At 41.7% G+C, this 20,372-nt stretch overlaps 1 protein-coding gene across 12 annotated transcripts in view; it reads left to right on the forward strand.

Annotated features, from left to right (window-relative positions):
* The first annotated feature begins 2,221 nt into the window (after positions 1-2,221).
* Positions 2,222-20,372, forward strand: part of ICA1 (islet cell autoantigen 1) — a 61,965-nt gene continuing 43,814 nt past the window's right edge. The window contains exons 1-5 of one of the 12 annotated variants that reach the window (XM_083405421.1): positions 2,222-2,520; positions 13,415-13,453; positions 13,786-13,954; positions 16,201-16,273; positions 17,993-18,116. In XM_083405421.1, the coding sequence (XP_083261547.1) occupies positions 13,437-13,453; positions 13,786-13,954; positions 16,201-16,273; positions 17,993-18,116 (383 nt within the window). In that variant the 5' untranslated portion in view covers positions 2,222-2,520; positions 13,415-13,436. Of the gene's footprint in view, positions 2,894-13,414; positions 13,454-13,782; positions 13,955-16,200; positions 16,274-17,992; positions 18,117-20,372 lie in introns of all 12 variants that reach the window. The other 11 variants (XM_083405414.1, XM_083405423.1, XM_083405416.1 and 8 more) reach the window with 11 other exon arrangements.

Below are 20,372 nucleotides of genomic sequence, written 5' to 3' on the forward strand. Positions count from 1 at the left end.
CAGCAGGAACAAAAGGAAACTGTTCTTAAAACGATAGCATTCACATTCCATGAGACTTCTGCAGTACAATTACAAAACAGTACAATTGCAACATATAACAACAGACATTTATAACTGAAAATTCTGGACCTGGGCAGAGATAGCAGGGAAGTGATGTTGGATTTTTTTTTTTAAGTTACATATTCATAATTATATTTTACCTCTTGAACTGTTAACGTCCATCTTCAAACTTTCACTTTTTTTAGAGGAAAGCTTAGGTTTGTGATTCTAATGACAAAAACCTACACAAACTTATTGGACCAGCTGCTGTTCAGTTATACATAATTGTTATTTGAAACTTAGGCATTCGAAAACAAGAATCAAAAGATGTTACATGCTCAGTGCTGCTGCTTGTGTAGTTGAGTTTTTGTGATCTTTAGAAGTAAAGTGGAGTGGGGAGTTAAACAGACAGTTGCTATAGGAGAAGGACTGAGAGCAACATCATGAGAGGGTAGTTTCTAGGACCAAGCAGAAACTGCAAAGTTCCCTTGTTATTTTTGTTATTGGATCCTGGATGTTGTTTATGTAATCATGTTCTCTTTATAGTTCTGAAATGTTGATTTTTGTAAGTTATTATGTTTGCTATTGTGTTGCTTGGCTATGTTATTAGGAAACTCATTTTGTTTTGAAATATACAGTGGTACCTCAGGTTACATCCACTTCAGGTTACAGACTCTACTAACCCAGAAATAGTACCTCAGGTTAAGAACTTTGGTTCAGGATGAGAACAAAAATCGCACGGCCGCACAGCGGCAGCAGGTGGCCCCATTAGCTAAAGTGGTACCTCAGGTTAAAAACAGTTTCAGGTTAAGGACGGACCTCTAGAACGAATTAAGTTCTTAACCCGAGGTACCACTGTATTGCTTTCTTTGTGCAAGTTGCCTTGAGCATAATTTTTGTGTGTGTGGCAATGCAGCATACAAATAAATGAAATGAAATCAGACAGTGCTGGTTTGTGTTCATTGGAAGTGCCAGTTATAGTTTTGACCTCAGCTTCCCTGTTAAGTTTTACAAAGGGTAAGCTGAGTCTAAGGAGCAGTAAACCAACACAGAGTGCCTTTCTCTAGACTGGTTGTACATAGGGAGGCAGGCAGGTGTACATAGGGAGGCAGGCAGCCATTTGAAGGCTCTGTATAGGGAAGGTTTTTAAAAAAACATGTTTTATTATGTTTTTCTTAATTTTTATTAAATTTTCTGTTTTACAATTTAAAATACTCATTTTGCATCCTTAAGATATCAGTGACTTCCCTTCTTCTCTTTCCATGGTTCATTTTACATATCATAAATCCCTGCACATTCAGTATTCCATTATTGCATCCATCAAAACTTGTTTACACTGTTGAATTTATCATAATGCTGCCAGGGTTTTCAGCTGTATACAATTATTTCCCATATATTCAATAAAACGTTTTACCAGTATTCTTTAAACTTTACATTCTTCTTGTTCTCTTATTCTATATGCTAAGTCTGCGAGTTGTGCATATTCTCTCAGCTTATGTTTTTAGATACAGTGGTACCTTGGTTCTCAAACACCTTGGTACTCAAGCAACTTGGAACCCAAACACGGCAAATCTGGAAGTAAGTGTTCCGGTTTGTGAAATTTTTCGGAAGCCGAACATGTTCCGTTTTGAGTGTTACACTGAGGTCTGTCTGTTTTTGCTATTTATTTTGCGTTTTTGTTTTTGCGGCTTCTTTGCCTTGTTTTTGTGACTGTGTGGAACTCAGTTCAGCTACTGATTGTGTGACTGCAGTACATTGTTTACTGCTTTCATTTTATGGATCTTTGGTCTCGTTAGATACTAAAACTCCTGTTAAATTGCTGTTTTAGGGGTTGTTTTTAAAAGCCTGGAACGCATTAATCCATTTTGCATTCCTTTCTATGGGAAAACGTGCCTTGGTTTCGGAACGCTTTTGGTTTTGGAACAGACTTCCGGAATGGATTAAGTTTGAGAATAAAGGTACAGCTGTATGTTGGAAGCCGCCCTGAGCGTCTGAGGCAATATATATCATCATCATGGAATAGAACGCCCTTATTGGAGGGTCTGCGACAAATTCCATCAGGTGAAGTGGGACGAGCTTCACCTGTTGAGTGTCCAAAAAAAAAGCAAAAAGCACAGGAGCCCTATTTTATGTGTTGGGAGAGGCGGGAGCGAGCAGCGGGAACACTTCCAAGCTGCAGTGCCGTCTCGGCGCTTTGGTGGCGAGAAAGGGAGAACAATCACAGGAAGCCACAGCCGCGCCAGGCGCCTCCGGGCCCAGGAGAACAAACAAACCCGTCAGGCCGCCCGGGTCTTTCGCCCGCCTGAGGCAAAGGAGGGGAACCGGGCGGTAGGGACTGGGGGGCAGGCTGAGGTAACAACGGCGGCGGCGGCGGCCGAAGCTCCTCCCCTGCTCGGGGCCGTTCTCTTCCCGGGCGGAGGAACATTGTGACGCTGGCGGCGCTGGAACACCTGGAGCCACGGCGGCCGCGGGCGACGTGAGGTAAAAACAAAAGCAAACCATTCTCGGGCGGAGGAAAGGGGAGGGGAGTCCCTGGCCAGGCAGCGGCCGCCATGAGGCTCCCCCTGTGAGGAGGGGCGCGAGGCCGCGGAGCCCTTCGAGGGACTTGGGGGGGCCGCCCTCCGCCCCCTTCCCTCAGAGCCGCGGGCAAGGTAGGTGGGGAAGGAGTGCCGCTTCGGCCCAGCTGGAAAAGCAGGTTCTTCCTCCTGAGGCAGCGGCCGACGGTGTCGCCGCTGCAGGGCGGAGCCGCGCATGCCGGGCAGGGACCACCAACCACCTCGGCAGGCGGCAGGCGGCGTGTCTCTCACGGAGGAGGAGGAGAGGCGAATAGCTCGGGGATGCCTGGAAGCAGGAGGTGGGTCGGGGTGCGAGGGTGGGGCGCGTCCCTGGCAGAGGGAGAAGGGGGCTGCAATGGGGGGGGGGTCAGGATTCAACCCCCCCCCCCAATCGCTTCGCCTGGGTAACCACAATTCCCCCGGTTCCAAAATGGCATCTCTCCCCCCCCCCCTTTGCTTGCTATCCCCCGCCCTCCCTTCTCATCCTTTCAGCAGATATGACAACCAGCAGGTGCATTTGCTTCCTCCTCCCCGGTTTGGTGGTGTTTTTTTTCTTTTCGTAATTTGCTGCATTATTTGCTTTCAGTCGTTAACTTGGGCGCCTGCTGTTCGCAGGCCAGGGAAGCTGCTACTGACACTTTTTGAGGTCAGCAGCACAGTGTTACCATTCAAGCTGATAAGGAATAATAATGGGTATTATTATTATGAAACCCAGTGCTTTTTTTTCTGGGGCTACGCATACCCCTAAACATTTTGTGAATCTACGTTTGGCCTCATTGAGGGGCAGTATTTCAATATGAGTAGGAAAATGAGAGTACCCCTAAATATTTTTTTAAAAGGAAAAAAGCACTGATTAAATCTACAGCACTGGTACCAGAGGGGCCAACTTGAATGAAGTATTGGGGGGTGGCGGCACATAAGCCCGGTCCCACATAATTAATCACAAGATGCAGCATCCACCCACTATTTGAATGGCAACGTCCATTAACTTGGGGTGGGTGCTAAGCCCCCTTAAATTTTTTTTGGGGGGGGCAAAGGGACCCCGGCCCCTGAGAGTTGGTTCCGAGAACTGGTACTTTGGGTGCCTGCTAGGCACTGCACAAGCCCTGAATTGTATGGTCTTGATCTGTGTTTTAGAGATTGCATTGTGCAGTGATAAAGACTGTGTTGGGTTGGTCACGTCGCAGCTTCGTAAACTGGAATATGAATGAGCCTTTTGCCCACACATGTGTGCAGCCCCTTTGCTTCTTTCCCGGCTGATTCAGCAGACAAATCAGGATGGGGTGCCAACTTGAATAACATATCGGGGGTGGCATGTAAGCAGCACCCCACATAATTGATCACAAGATCTGGTACATGAACACCATATCAACTTTGGGGGGGAGGGGAACCAGCCCCCTCAAATATTTTCTTTGGTGGTGCAAAGGGACCTTGCCCCCTAGGAGTTGGCTCCTAGGAATGGGGAAGTTTCCAGTCTTATCCAAACCAGGAAGCTATGGTTATCATCTGCGGAACAAGCCAGTATGTTAAACCATGGTTTGAAGTTGTTTTAATATCCTAGCTTGTAACCATGGACTCATGGTTTGGATGATACAGGAAATGATGGTTAATTGGAGACTTACTGGTTTGATTGCAAGGAGTGGTGGGGCTGCATGCATGGGGGAAAGGCTCATTTGTAGCTTGACCCATTAAGTATTCATTATATGATCATCTGAAAGCAGAAATCATGAATTATAGCTTATAATTTGCACCATCTGAAATGTTTAGGATCATGATGGCAGCTGCATTGCACTCCTGTCCTAGAAAAAGTGGCAGGTTAACAGGAGGACAGGGAGAACAGGTGGATGGAAAGCTCCCTGGGGGCTTATTTAGACCTCATCATCATTGTATACTGACTTTCCATAGTTAAACCATGCTTACAAAACGATATGAAAACATCATTAAATATGCAATAAAATCAGGCAATCCCTACCTAATTCATCATAAAGTATTGACAAGAAAAATACAAAAACAGTTGCAGTATCAGTAAAAATGCTTCTCCACAATAAACTCTCAACCCAACAGAAACCACCAAACACACCACCGCCCCGGTAGTTTCTAGGCATCCTGAGCAGGAAGTCTCTGACCCCTTCAGCAGCAGCTTTGTAGTTGGAGTCTGTCAAGACCCTACGCTCCCTAAGCCATACTTCACTGTATGGATCCATATGTTGCCAGTGTTCTCCATGTATTGCTTCACATTGTATATCCCACCCAAGGGCACTGTGAGATGGGGACTTGTCCAAAGTCATCCTGTGACCTTCATAGCCGAACAGGGTTTTCAGCTGAGTTTGACAAGTCCATGCAAAACTTTCAGGAAATGACTCTGTCAACAAACTTGAGGGAAACCCTTTCAAACCAATCCAAGTGAGAATTCCTGACATCTCTGATGTAGACTCGCCGGAAGTGTAGCATTCATGCCGGATTTTATTTGAGCAACTTTTTATCAACAAAGAATCAAACTAAACAGTAACAATGAGTGTTGCTGTTTTGTTGATGTTTCTAATTACGTTTTGCAGATACTGTAGTTATTTATTGATTTCATTGTATTTAAGTTGTAAGCTGCTTTGATATTTGTTGCAAAGTGCAGGTCACAAATATACAAAGAAATGATTGTTTGCCTTCCAGCCAGACAACTCCTGCACCAGCTGGAAAGGTTCTGTTGTCACAAGGTAGCAAACTACCCATCAATGCCACTTCATAGGCCTGGATATGGACTCCCTGGGATATACAGTTATTTTTTTGCTTGGGTCTTTCTCCACTGGTGCTCAAGTTCTTTCCTAGCCCATTTCATAGATCCCAGCACTTTAATATGCCAGGGTGTCAAGGAGGCATTTGTTTAAGCCCTCTGCAGTCACTATCTGGTTCTAGGCATGCCACCAGTATCAGTTTTCTATCTGAAAAAAATATTGTTCATCATAATGGTTCCACAAGTGGAAAATGGAAATAGTAGTCATGTACTTTAGAGAGTTGTTGGAAGATCGAACCAAAATAAAGTTGTAAATCATTCAGTACATAAATTGTGCTGTATACTGAAGAGTGCAGCTTAATTAATATTTTGTTCTACTAAGAATGCTAATTTTATTTGTCAAATGTACATATATTTATTTATTAAATTTGTATACTGCCCTATACCCATAGATCTCAGGGCAGTTCACAACATATGTTGTCTATTTCCTCCATGCAGTTCAAAAATGTTGTATGTTCCCTGGGCTAAACAACTTCAAAAGCAGATGATGTAAATAACATGACTGAAAGCTTTCCAGTGTTAACCAAATAAAATCTTTTAAACATAGAAGCTAGCAAATCAATGGAAGATTTCCACATCCAGCTTTGTGTTTATTCATTTATTTAATTTATGAATCACTTCCAAATGAAGCACACAGAAGCAATATACAATATAATATCATATAAAAGAAGTCACAAATATTAAAACTGTTAAAGCAATTGCATATATAAGAACAATGGGAAACATATAAGCATGTGACAGGAAACATTTGAGCATGTGATTGCTCACCTGCAGCATCCTTGGAAGAGTATAGCCACATGAAGTTTCTGAATATGAAGTTTGACTCTTAAACATAAAGACTCTTACAAACAAGAGCAACTTGAACGAATGGGTATGTTTATGGGAGTTTTTAATGTTCATTGGACCTAGGATCCCAAGAATTGTTTATCTTGAAGAAAACTTGAAGAATACTTAATATTATCCCAGTCAAGTAGTTTATCATACGTGGAAAAAATGATGCAAAAGTAGAAGATGAAAATATGTGTGTATCAGTATAAAAGCAAGAAAGCCGCACATGATTGCATTCTTCTGCCAAACTTGGTGCATGATCAGGCTGGAAGTTGACATTTTAGTTCCACTGAATCTAGGTTATGCTTAATGCATTAAATTACACCGGTTCACTCAGTGGACCCATATATCCTTTAGAATACCACATTGCCAGACCAGACAGGACTCTGTCCCTCATTCTGGTAGGGAGTGGGGAGGCAGAAGTATTTCAGCCTTCATCAACCTGGTACCTTTCAGGTGATTTGGACTACTATTCCTGTCATCCCCAGCCAACAAATGCTCATTAGGACTGATGTCACCAATTATTTTTTTTAGATGTGGGTTACCATTTTTAAACAGGTGGCTTTGCTAAAAGCAATATATGCTGCTAATTGCTAGTGTGGAATGCTGAATAAATGTTGGACTCAATCTGGTGAGACCTGGCTTTGTATTCCTATGTGGCTATGAAACTTGCTTAACCTTTCTTACAGAGTTGTGATAAAATGGTTTGACCTTGTGTATGCCACCCTGACTTCTTTGGAAGAAGGATGGGATGCAAATGTAGTTAATAAAATCTCAAACCCTTGCAAGTTAATCCTTTGGAATGAAAATTCAACAAGTGCAAGTTATCATTGCTGCTCCACAAATCACTGCCCTTCATTGCACAACAAATTTTGTTGCAGAAAACATTACAACCCTATTTTCCCACATTTTCTCTTTTTTCACTTGGTTAACTTGCAGTAAGTTCAACTAGGTTCTGTAAGAACTGAATCTGTGTATGTCCTTTAGATGTATCATACTTTAAAACTTTGCTTATATAATATCTAGAAGTTGGGTCCAGTATAGTCGAATAAGGTGTCCAATCCCAAGTAAGGGATTTATTTATTTTTAAGATGAAACAATTAACTTGCTCATTTTAAAAGAAAAAGAAGCTAACTTGCTGAACAACCAGTGTGTCCTTGGCTATTTACTATGGCTTGGATTCTAAAACGAGTGAATGGAAGGGGGGGAAATGAAAGGTACTTACCCACCTCACTCCTTCAGACACCTTTGCCCATGGATAGCCTCTTTGTAGGATGAGGATTCCTAACGAACAGCACAGAGAAGGATGTGTGTGTGTCCAAAATTAGGAGCAGGCCTCTGCCTGATTGTGGGCTGTTCTTCCCTTTCCAGCAGCCTGTGTGCTATATCCTACATTATTTAGAAGTCCCCCACCTAATCCTCCAGAGTAACTTTGGGGATTGGTGCATGGGAAATTTCTGTGAAATTTATTCCATTCACTTGTTTTAAGATTCACCCCCATATCTGTTACGTTGGGTTATAATTTCACTTTCATGCTAATAGCTTCAGGATCTTTTTCTGACTTGGTCACTAAGGTAGTTTCATTGGCCTTTGAAAACTTTGGTGTAACTCAGAAGCAGGGATAGCCAATGTTTTATACTTGGAAGCTGCATGCTTCTGAACTTATATGTTCAGGTGCTTTTTCATAGCAACAGAATAAGGTGCATTAAGCTGGAATGGGGGTTGAGAGATGCCAGGTGGCTATTCATTGTAGCTGCAGGCTGAATTACATGGCAACGAGATTGCATGAGGCCTGAAAATGTACAGTTGTTTCCATGACAAGTCGTGTCATTATTTCTAAGACCAGGTCATATTGCGTGTCCCCAGCAGACGCTTCCCACCATTCTGTGTCACCATCATTTGTGTTGCATTGATCATCCTTGGCAATTCTTCACTTCACACTCCAGGAAACTACCCTTTGAGTTAAAGGTGCTTTCCTGCCTCCAGTGTAGTCAAGGCAAGAGCAATATCAGGGTTGGGAGTGGAGTGGAAGCTGCTCTTTTGGGAGTGGAGTGTGCCCTGCGCACGATCACTTAGGTTCCCAGCTGTGGGGAAAATGTAAACACATCATTCTTCCCTTTACAGACTCTCTGCTCCTGTTTGTGGTGATGGGAATATGAAGGCAGGATCAGTGGGCACAGCTCTCCTATCGCTCTCCATGCACTTACATATGTGTGAACAAAAAACCCAAATAGGCCCACAATGTCCTTTAAAAAAAACAACTGACAGTTCATTTGGAAGGCTGAGAATGTCATTTATATATTCAGTTCATACTGAGGGGAAAGTCTGTTTTTGTGTAGTGCAGAGTTTTTCCCAATAGATGTTCCTACTAGGTCAATGACTGTTTGCTTCAGCTTTATATATTTAGCTTTTTATGTTTCCTTGTCAAGGGAGCTTATAATATAGCATCAAAATACCCCACACCTTTGTATAGTAGTTTCCAAGATGCTGGTGTGTAAATTTTACCTTGGGTACCATGTTAATCTCTCCCCCCGCCCCCCCCCCGTATTTTTCTTACATGAATGTTTTAAGCAGCTGTTTAAATTGGCAGGTAAATCCTGGTTTTTTTGTTTTTACAGGTCAAGAGTAGCATTTCTACTTGTTCTTTGTGTTTATTTTAAAAACTGGTTTGCTGTGCCTCCAACCATTATATATTAGTTCCGTTGTTAAGGCAGGTGGCTAGTATTTTGCAATGGTATAACCTTGAAAGCACTTTTCTAGATTAAAACCTTCAGAGTATGGTTTAAAGCATTGTAAACAGCTAAGGTCCTTGAAGTGTTGCACTTTCCATCTCTGATAATATTCATGTCAGGAATTTCTCACACACACTTGCCTTGCCAACTCTCAGACCAAATTTATAAATAGCTGCACACCTGGATTGCCTATGGCAGTCAAATTGTCACTGGGAATCTAGGCAGGAAAGCTTCTAGGCCACAAATGGTTGACATTGGAATGTGTGAACAAGCAAGCTGCTGAGAGGTAATTTTGTTTAATTGAAATCTATTTTCGCCCTCTCTTTTTTTACCATATATGCTTGCCAGTCAATTGACTGCCTATCATTTTCTGCAGTCAAAACCTTTCATGAAGCCAATAATGCTTTATGAAATTCTTGGTAGCAGCTTAACTTTGCCTATTTAATGATAGCATTGTTTACTGTAAAGGGCAGGAGCAAGAGCTTGAGGCTGGTTAAACCTGCAGTAAATACGGGGAAATGTAGCAGCATAGCAAACCTTCTCTTTGTGGTCACCCCTTGTAACTGCATGTTTCTCCTGACTACACCACCTCAGTAGCAAAGGTCACTGTTGGACCAAGTAGTCCAAAAGGGGTGGGTAGGAGTGGGAGAATCAAAGGCAGAGGCATCATGAAATCACAAGGCCTGCTGCACTCAATGCAAAAGGTGGGTAGGTATCTTTAGTTTTTCTTTCTGTCCACTGTGGTTTCCTTCATATTTTCCTTCCCATTGGTCCCAACGTGTGCTAGAATTGGGTTATTTGCAAAGCTGAGCTATATTTGACAAGAAGCAGGATGAGGCTGCTGTGTGGAACAGCCAACAGTCCATGCTTGGAGCTCTTTGGCTGTAACTCACCCCACCCTACCCCACACTCTTCACTTTAGCCTGTCTGTATTTATTCCTTTGTTCCTCTTGCTTTTTGGCCTGCCCATTTGTTACCTTTCCTCAGCCTTCAGTTTTCTTTATTACCCATCCTGCTAAAAGCACCTGAGCCAGCAATGCTTCTTTTACCCCTGTAAGACCCCTGACATCTAATTTTACTTTAACCTTTGTGCAAAATTAGGGACAGCTAGAAACTCTCTGCATGTTTTCTGAAGTTAAGTGTTGAAGGAGAGGGTGCACTGGGAGCCTGAAAGCAGAAAGAATGGGGGAGGGAATATTTTGTGGGGCGGGTGGAGCTTCACAAGAGTGGCTGATTATACAGGGGAAAGAACCACTTGGGTAGCATAAAAGTGAATGACAGTAAGGTGCTGGGAGAAGGGGGTGGGTGGAACATATACTGGAGAATGATATGCTGGGGTAGGTGAATTGGTTATGGGAATGACCTGGGTAGAAATAAGTTTAAGGCACATCAGTAAATAAAAGCCAAACCTTCTATCAGCCACACCCTGTGTTGGCTAAGGGTGTTGAACACAAGGTAGTGAAACAGAAACACAAAATGGTACTGAGTGATCTAAAAAGTTACATATAGTTAATCGAGAGTATGTTGGCTGTACAGAAGAATGTATTCTCCCCCATGTGCTCCAGTGTAGAAGGGTTGAATGACTTCTGCATTTAATCTTCCAGGAGCAAGGTAATTGTAAGGCATGAAATTTTAATTGTAAGGCATGAAAAGGGGTTCCTATCACAGTCTAGTCAAATGAGTTTAGAATTGGGCTATACGTAGTTCAGGTATAGGATTAAAGAGCAATTGAAGCTAAGTCTGTGTACCTCAAGGATTTTTGGACATCCTACAGCCTTTGTGCTGTGTGGTAAACCACTTTTGCAACTGAAAGGAGCCTCAAGGAATTTCACATATGGTATATTCTGGTGATTCTGGTATTTCAAAGGAAAAAGGGAGAAATGTCTAATGCATAGGTCAGGGGTTGTCAACCTGGCCCCTACCGCCCACTAGTGGGTGTTTCAGGATTCTAGGTGGGCGCTAAGGGGTTCTAGGGCACAAGCTGAATCCTCCTTCCATCAAGCACTGGAGGGCGGTAAGGAAATTTTACCATCAAGAAAGATGCATTAGTGGGTGGTAGGTATAAAAAGGTTGTATTGCAGAAAGAGGTTTCTAAATTCAATCAGGATTTTTTGCTGGATATTAGTTGCTAACTAGGTTTTTACTACAGCTGGAGAACTGGAAGGAATATTCATTATAAAAGCTACAGATTCCCAAACAACTGTTTTGGTGCAAAATTGTAACCATCAACTTGAATACTTTGCAAGAGGGTATTTGTTTTTGCTTTTTAGTTGGTGATAGATTCAGGAAATTAAAAACACACACACAAAAAAATATCTGCCACCGACTAGCTACAGCATAGTCAGGTCACAATGAAAGGCTTTTTGTATTCATATTTGTTACCTGTCTGGTTGCATAAACAAGTAATTGTGTCTGCAAAACCCAAAACCTGCCTCTCCCATTAGGAGTATTCCTATTAGGCTATTGGAATCTAAGGACTCTTCAAATGATACCTTAACAGCATAGTGGATTGTTATAAAAACAAACCTGCATCAAAAGCAGTTAGAAAATGAAGTTACTTTGTTTAGCAACAATTTTTTGCACTTATCCTCCACTAATTTTACTCAAGAGTTGAAGAAATGAAATAGCTCTAAGGCAGCAACAGTTTTTTCCCCCTTGGCCTTTATTCAAGATAGCAGCTGCGGTCTTGTTTTGTGAGAAGCTGAGGGATATCCATAAAGAGGTCACAGTCCAGAATATGTGATTAAGACATCCATCTACCCTTATGATTAAGAAATGAACAGAAGGTAGCCCAAGGATGACGGAAACAAAGCACGTTATAGTCTTAGTTCTTGCCAATCTTACATATAGTCATTCCTTTTTAGAGTATTACCATTACTGCAGTGGGAGTACATGTAAATGTAAATATCATGATTGGTATGAAACTAATATCATTGGTAATTGGCTGCCATACAAAACATACCATCAGCATAGCTGGGCTTAAATTGATGTTAAGCCTATTACACAGTCCTGTGAATTATTGCTATATAGTTGAAAAAACCTATTTTCATGTAAAATGCTGTTTCCAAAGGTAAATGTTTTCTGACAGTTTGAAAGCCCCAAAGTATAAATGGAAATGATAATTTTCCTTGTCTCTTACTGACATTTAAATATATATTAAAAATAATACTTGCTAGCTCTATTTGTGGATGGAGATGTAATGCTGGCTTCTACAAACCACAATTTGCACATGGACATCCAGTTTCAGTAATGTGCTCTCACTTCTCTGTTCTCTGGAACGATTTCCCCTCACTCTTCATTTCCTTGTGTCGACCATGTTTAGCATGATATGGATGAACACTACCCGTAGTGCTTTACTAGCCCAAAATGTAACCATGGTTTGAGGTGGCTTATGAGAGAAACTGGTTTATGTTGATGATAGTTTGTGTTGGTGTAATTGTTATGTAGCATCATGGTTAACTGGAAAGAAGGGGGGAATAAAATTTCTCCATAGAAAGGTGGGTGTGGCATGTGTTCATAAGATAGGTTCCATATTTGCACCTAATGATTTGAAAGAATCTAGTGTTGTATCTGTACAGTGGTACCTCAGATTACATATGCTTCAGGTTACATACGCTTCAGGTTACAGACTCCGCTAACCCAGAAATAGTACCTCGGGTTAAGAACTTTGCTTCAGGATGAGAACAGAAATCGTGCTCCGGTGGCACGGCGGCAGCAGGAGGCCCCATTAGCTAAAGTGCTGCTTCAGGTTAAGAACAGTTTCAGGTTAAGAACGGACCTCTGGAACGAATTAAGTACTTAACCTGAGGTACCATTGTACTGGGTTTATATCTTCATTCTGAAAGTTTATGTGAGTTGTTAGATGTGTTCCAGCCGCCCTCTCTTTCAACATTAAATGAAGTATATATCCAGCAGTACCAGGGGCAGTACAGGCAACTCCCCATTCACATGCATTCAAGGCATGTGTGATGGCGCACATGTGCATCACCATGAACCTGGAAGTGGCACAAAAGGGGGCAAAAATGGTTCTAAAAGAGCTTATTTTTCTTGTTTGTTTATTATAGTGAAACTGCTGAATATCCGTATACCTTATATATATCTCTATATAGTGCATAATTGGTATCTGTCAGCTAAATGTTGTCTGTGCCATGGTTTAGGGCTACCATAACTGAAATGATCTCATCCACTGATGCAAAAGAAAATGTGATGATTCTGCAATAACATTTACTAAGGAGAACTTCATTATCCATACATGAACTTAGCTGAATCCTTGGGATTCACTGAGGGTACAAGAGTTTATCTTCTCTGAGAAATGGATAATATTGCAACACAGAGGGGTTTTGGAAATGCCCTCTGTAATTTCAAACTGCTTTATGCATTATATTTTTCAAAGTTAACAGTATAAACACGACAAAGGTTTGGGATGCATAATCACATCAGTCATTTTGCTGTGCTTTTCTCCCCTTATTTCATAGTGTTTGAAGAAAATAACAAAAGATGGACGACCACAAATAGTAAGTAGATTTCTCTGTGTTTGTATCTGTATCTGTAGCAGTAATGAAGTTAAGGCACGGCCTTTCTTAAAACTTACAAAAAAAAAATTCAAGCTATAATGCATTAGCTGCAGAATAGTTCATCCATACCCCTAAGTATGAAGAAGCCAGGAAAACTGGGGTGGTTGTAGTAGGAGCTAAGGTTGGGAAAATGCAAGTCAGTGTAGAACTGTACAAGGAATGTAAATACAGACAGAGATATTGCATCAAATGCTGCTTATGTGATATCTTACATGATTTCAAATTGTCTCTTAAATCTCTTGTAAATAAACTAGCGTCTTGCCTCCTAGCAGTTATTCAAGGGAATTTTATGATCGGTATGCCCAAGGCCAAGAGAAGTCTGTGGTCAATAAAATGCAGCAGAAATACTGGAAGACAAAACAAACTCTTATCAAAGTCACAGGAAAGAAGGAGGATGAACATGTGGTGGCCTCAGATGCAGATCTGGATGCAAAACTGGAGGTAGGCATTGCAGCCCAGATATCTCCTCACAAAGGGGGGAAATCCTATGTTAGGAGGTCACTAAAATTGGGCCAGGTTCCAAAAAGCCATTCATGCCCTGTGGCTTTTCAGCCCTAGCTTCCCTGTTGCAGCTTCCTTGCAACTCCCCCCCTCAAATGCACCCTAAAGTTAGAGGGACCCTTGGATATGGAATTTCATGAGGCATGAGAACAGTGATGCAGCTAAGTAAAATTTGACCCTGGACTTAATGGAGCCTGGGAGGTGCTTAAGGTGGCCATGCGTAGCACTCCAGTTGTGAAGCACACTGTTAACATTTATCTCCTCCCAGCACCATTCTGTACTTTCCAACTGCTTTTTCTTTCCTGATAAGTTAGAGCAGACCTCCCCGCACCAAAAAAGAAAGAAAGAAAAGAAACCCAACACATTTACCAACCTCGATAAATGAAAGAAATATACAGAGCACATGCATTTCTCATTTTAAGACTCGCTTAAAGCATAGCACCATCATGAATACAGGAATAAAATAGAGCATGCTTCATCTTCCCTGATGATAAACAGATTTTGTTGTAGAAAAGGACAATATTCTTTTAATAGTAAAATGAGCATCTGTAATCCCTTATGTGTCTGGCTGGCCTCCCACTGGTGATTTTTTTTTTAAACAAAACAAGTAGAAAGAAAGGATACTGTGGCAACTAGTGTGAACTTCAGATTGCCCATGCCAGCCTAGATGCTGATGCTGGGCCTGATGTTGGCCTCTGCCTCCACCATTTCCTTTTCTTTGGGTGGTAATTTGAGGGCCCCCTGCAAGTCCCTGGACTTAGGCCTGGATATCCTATCTGCACCACTGCAGGAGAAACTACATTGGGAGAAATCAAGAAGCAGCTACATGCACCTAATTGAAATCGCTGTCCTCTGGCTCATGTACCTGATTTAGTTGTAAAGATAAAAAGTGTCCAACAACCTCTTGGAAGAATGGAATACAAATGTAGCAAATAAATCAGTGTTATGCCACAGAAGTCTGTTTTCAGCCATTTCCTTTCCTTCTTTTGGTGTGCAATTGCTTTTATTAGCAAGGTTGAGGGAATTGGATATGTTTAGCCTGGTATAGAAGAGACCAAGAAGAGATAGATAGCCATATTCCAATATCTAAAGCAGGCTTCCTCAACATCGGCTCTCCAGATGTTTTGAGACTACAATTACCATCATCCCTGACCACTGGTCCTGCTAGTTAGGGATCATGGGAGTTGTAGCCCAAAAACATCTGGAGGGCTGAGGTTGAGGAAGCCTGATCTAAAGGGCTGTAGGACGGAGCAAGCTGTTTTCTGCTGCTTCAGAGGCTAGGGCCCAAACCAATGGGTTCAAGTTACAAGAAACAACTAAACATCAGAAAGAACTTTCTGACAGTAAGAGCTGTTTGACAGTGGAACAGACTCCCATGAGAGATGGTGGACTCTCCTTCCATGCAGGTTTTTAAGCAGAGGTTGGATAGCCATCTGTCATGTATGATTGAGTCAATATTCATGTATTACAGGGGGTTGGACTAAATGACCCTTGGGGTCCCTTTCAACTCTACAGTTCTATGAGTCTGATTTTAAAGGATATTTGTTACCTAATGGTAGAATTAAAACAAGCATAGCAGTGTTATCATAGAATTAGCATAGATAACAGAGAACCTGTTAATCCCTCTCTGGTCTCTTTAAATAAGCAAATGTTGATGTCTGATTTGGACTCCTTTTTTTTGGTAACTATTTATTTCCTGAGAAATTCTAAAACTAAAATAATATAAACCTCATCTCTGGAAATATTGGATAGTTTGAGTGTTTACTTCTTGGAGTGGTTCCAGCTTGCAAATTACATTTTACATATTTACTTTCTGCCTGTGACCTTAATCATACCTCTTAAAATCTGTGCCGTCACATTCCTTGCACAGAATGGCCTTCCTGCTATACTGTAAACATGGTTGCATTTCACTGGCAGAGAACATATCACAGAGCATAAATGCCCGTGAGACAAACTGATTTGCTCAGACCATCTCAAATGCTTTGTATTTATATAGGAATTGTATTAGAAAATTGCTGCATGTGTGATGTTGTACATTGGAGGAAAACATATGAATTCATAGGCAAGGAAAGCTGATAAGGTTTCAGAAGCAACATACTGTTTTGAAGGGAAATATAGTTTTAAGGAAAGTGTTTTTTCTGTGTCTCCTGTCTCAGCAATGGTTTGTATTTCATGTTTCATTTCAGCTCTTCCATTCAATTCAGAGGACGTGTATGGATTTACTTAAAGCAATTGAACTATATCAAAAAAGGATTTGTTGTAAGTATTTTAGCTGTAGTTAGCCTTGCCTTTTCAGCCTAACTTAATCAGAGGTAAAATGAAGATAATTGTGAGGTATTCTGCAGCATTAATCAGAGTTCAAGTTGATACTAAAATTATTTATCAGTCTAGACTTTAAAGATAGCTTTGTACATTTGGCAGAAACAAATATTATGGCTAAAGAAAAATATGATATTACATCGAACTTGATCAGATCCAGTCCAAGCGATTTTGCTGCGGCCAAAGACAAGATGCCTCTCCCCATTCCATATGCAAATCATGCTTGCAGTTAAATCTTACTTCAACGTTTATGACAAGACAGCATCCTCCACTACACCTAAAGGCTGTGGGCTAGCTTATTAGGTGCAGAGCGGACCACATCACACACAGAGCTCTTTCTGCTGACAAAGGAAAATGACCAGCAACGGTGTGTGCCTTAGGACAGATGACAAGGGTCCAGCACTGCTTCTCCTCACCCCAACTGCTGCCTAAGTCAGCTACCCCACTCTTTCTAATAATAGGGACAGCCCCAAGTTTGATAAACTGGTCCAATCTTTGTGTTACACAGAAAACATGAGAAGTATCTCCCTAGCATGTGCTTATATATAAAAAAAGGAAATGCAATATCAGAGGCTGTGGTTGAGAGAGTGAGGGAGCTCCTTAACTTTTTCTCCTCCTGCTGTTTGTCCTGTCAAAGCGTGCACCCCCTCCAAGCTTCTTTTTATGGCAGAAAGGGGGGGGCTCTATATTTTGTCCTGCAGAGAACAAAAGCAACTTGAATATAGCAATTTGGGGTATCCTCTGTCCCTCTGTTTGAAGCAGCACCCTCCTGTACCTGTTTTTCAGTGTTAGCTGTTCAAGCAAAACATTGGTTCCAGAGTATGGTCTGAAGGCATAGGAGGCCTGCTGAAAATCAGCCAGCCTGGTTATTAATATTATCATCATCGTCATCAGTGAGTGGATAACTCACTTGAACTTCTTAAGTAACTCCTTGAGCTACATGATGGAAGAAAGGCAGGATATAAATGTAAGGAAATAGAAAAAAGGAAAAATCATCCATTGAGAGATTGCATAACTTGATACCTTTTAATTTGGTCCTTACATTTGCTATTGTGTATGGACCTGTAGGACATGCTTTGCCCTGCCTTAGTTTGCTTAAAAAAATAAATCAATATTTTAAAACATTTTCTTAATTTAAATGCAAACTCTGTGAAACCAAATCTTCTAAATGAAAAATGCAAATATACAGAGGGAATAGAACTGAAGGGTGCATGGTGCCCAAGTTGTTTCAATCAGCATCCATTTGACGAGCCCCTGTGAACTTCTGTCACTTGAGCATCAGGCTCAAGGAGTTGAAAGAGAGTGTAAAACAATCAAGGGAAATTCTAGGTATTGTAGTCAGGTCACAGCAGTCTACTTCATCTGATCCCACCAAGCTTATAGCTCTATTCAAGCAAAAAATAGCACATTCTCCTGTTGCCTTTTCAGCATAGAGGTCATTTTGCAGTTCTTGTTACATTACACTGAGCCCATGAAGGGATGTGCTGAAGTGAACCCGATCGTCTGTTTCGTAAGTGCGTGGGATTCATGAAGGTTAATTAGAAATTGCAGGGTTATGTTGGAGGGTTATTCTGTGACCTGAATAATGGGGGCAATGCAACATTTCCCTTCTTTAAATTTAGTGGTGCATCACCATTTTCTCTCTTTTTTTAATCTCAGTTCTGTCTCAAGAAGAAAATGAATTGGGGAAATTTCTCCGATCCCAAGGTTCTCAGGATAAAACCAGAGCGGGCAAGATGATGCAAGCTACAGGAAAGGCCCTCTGCTTTTCCTCTCAACAAAGGTATGTTTGACTGGAGAGACTTCATGTATGAACTAGCTTACTATCCTTGCCCTGCCTTCTGAAGCAGGCCTGCACAAGAAGCCCACGTGAGGTTTCAAGCTTTTTCTATCTCCAGCCTCCCAGCAGCCCCAATAAAAATCAGGAAAGGACTGCTGGTAGCTTGAGGTCAAGAAAGCTCTTTGGCTGTATCTTTTGTCTTTTTTTTTTTTTTTAGGGGAGTGTTTTTCTTCCTCAGTGTCACTTATATATTACATTTCTATCCTGTCCTTGTTCCAGTGAGTTCAAGGCAGCATCTACAATTCTCTTTCTCTTCCCCACCTCATGTTTTATTTTCATGACAACCTTGTGAGTTTGGCCAGTAACTCTCTCTCAGCCTAATATTGCCCAGTGGGAGCCTCATGGCTAAATGGGGTTTTGAACCTCAGTCTCCCAGGTCCTTACACAGGATTTTTTTCCTACCTCCTCTCTGAATCCTCCCCTGACTTTTTACCTGTTCCCTACCTGTCCTCCTTGAGCTTCTCATTCAGACACAGGAGAATAGGCAGGCAATTAAAAGATTAATTCCTTCTCTGATTTGAAGAGCTAATGAAACGTGCATCCCCTTCTGCAGAGAGGATCCCTCTCAGTTTCCAGCTCAGCCTTCTGACAAAGAGGGCCACACATCTTGACCTCTGGTTTGTTAAAGCCAGGAGTCTTTGCCAAATGTGTTGTCGCTAAGAGGGCTGCCTTTCTCAGAAAAAAGACTCCAGGCACTTCAGGTAATCTCAAACACGAACAGCTATATTTAAGTACAGCAGGCAGGGACCCACACTCACTTCCTTCCCCCACTCGCCTCTACAGGACAGTCCCTCTTGCAAGTATTTCCTCTTGATCCTGTATACTAACTGTATACACACTTTCCGCTTTTCATTATAGCTCCAGTATGATCATATACCTACACTCCTTGGCATCAATTTCAAATGTGTATGTCCATCCTCTGGTTTAGTATGATGCATCACTAACTAGAAAATGGTGTTTTCTTTTCATCAGAGTTCATCTGTATCCTTGTGATCAGGTTGGTATCTAGAGACAGGGTACACCAGGACATTATTGCACCTTCCAGTGTCAAAAGTATCACAGCTTCATTGTCAGGAGGATGGAACAGCTATCGTTCCTTGGTTTGTGGTATTCAGCCTTGCTGGACACAAGCCAGGGGAAGCCATCCTTGTCCAAGAAACCTATCAGCTGGAAACACCTTAAGAGTTTGTCATATCTTCCTGATAGCATGCTTTGACAAGGCTTTGTTCCATACAATCTCACTAGCTACTGTTGTCCCCCCCCCCCCCGCCCCAGCTCCAGATTGCACACAAGATCATTGGCCAGGTCAGGATACTTTCAGAGGCAAGGAAATCCTGGACTGGTGTGGACCCACCAGAGCAATCTTGTGAGGCATGTATCTCACAAGAGATGCAAGCCTGTTTGGATGGTGGATGGTGTCGCATTGCCAGAAGTTGATAGCCTAGGACAGAGTACAAAAAGTTCGCTCCAATACCAGTGCTATCTTGTATAATTTAGTATAAATGATATGTGAACCAGGAACATCAGAATGGAACGCCCAATCAAGGAAGAGTCCTTTGTGTCTCCTAATGCTTAGAGAGATACCGTATACCATTATGAGTAGTTTGAGATATTCAGGAGTTTGATGGCTAGGTCACCCATGCATGCACCAAACCAGAATTCTTTGTTGATTAAACTAGCTTTGCTCCAGTTTAAATGGAGAGTGAACCTATGTGTGAGTAGGTTCACACAGATAAGTGATAGCAGAAAAAGGTAGTGTGTCCTGCATTCCGAGAATTGTCAAGGTGTGTTATTTGGAGGGAAGGCTTCTCTTGATCTCAGGATGGAATAGGAACCATATTCTAGAAACTGCAAGAGGGAACTTTCATCTTTCACCCAGACTGGCTCCATACTTTGAATGCTTAGCCTATTATCCACACGGCCAATAACCTTTACCTTGTGTCTGCATATTAAATATTAGCTGCTTCACCACAGCACCAGCATACTGTGCAAATCAACTAGGGCTGCTCACTGATATAATAAATATTATGTTTAGGCTGCAATGCGACATTCACTTTCCTGGAAGTAAGGCCCATTGTACCCAGTGGGACTTACTTCTGAGTAGATGGGCATAGGATTGCCTTGTTAATTAATTGGTTACATTTCAACAGGTTATAAAGCTTCTCTGAAAGTGCCATTTAAGGATTCTGAAGGAAAGCT

Source organism: Podarcis tiliguerta (genome assembly GCF_965153285.1).
Source record: "Podarcis tiliguerta genome assembly, chromosome: 12".
In the NCBI taxonomy this organism is placed as follows: Eukaryota; Metazoa; Chordata; class Lepidosauria; order Squamata; family Lacertidae; genus Podarcis; species Podarcis tiliguerta.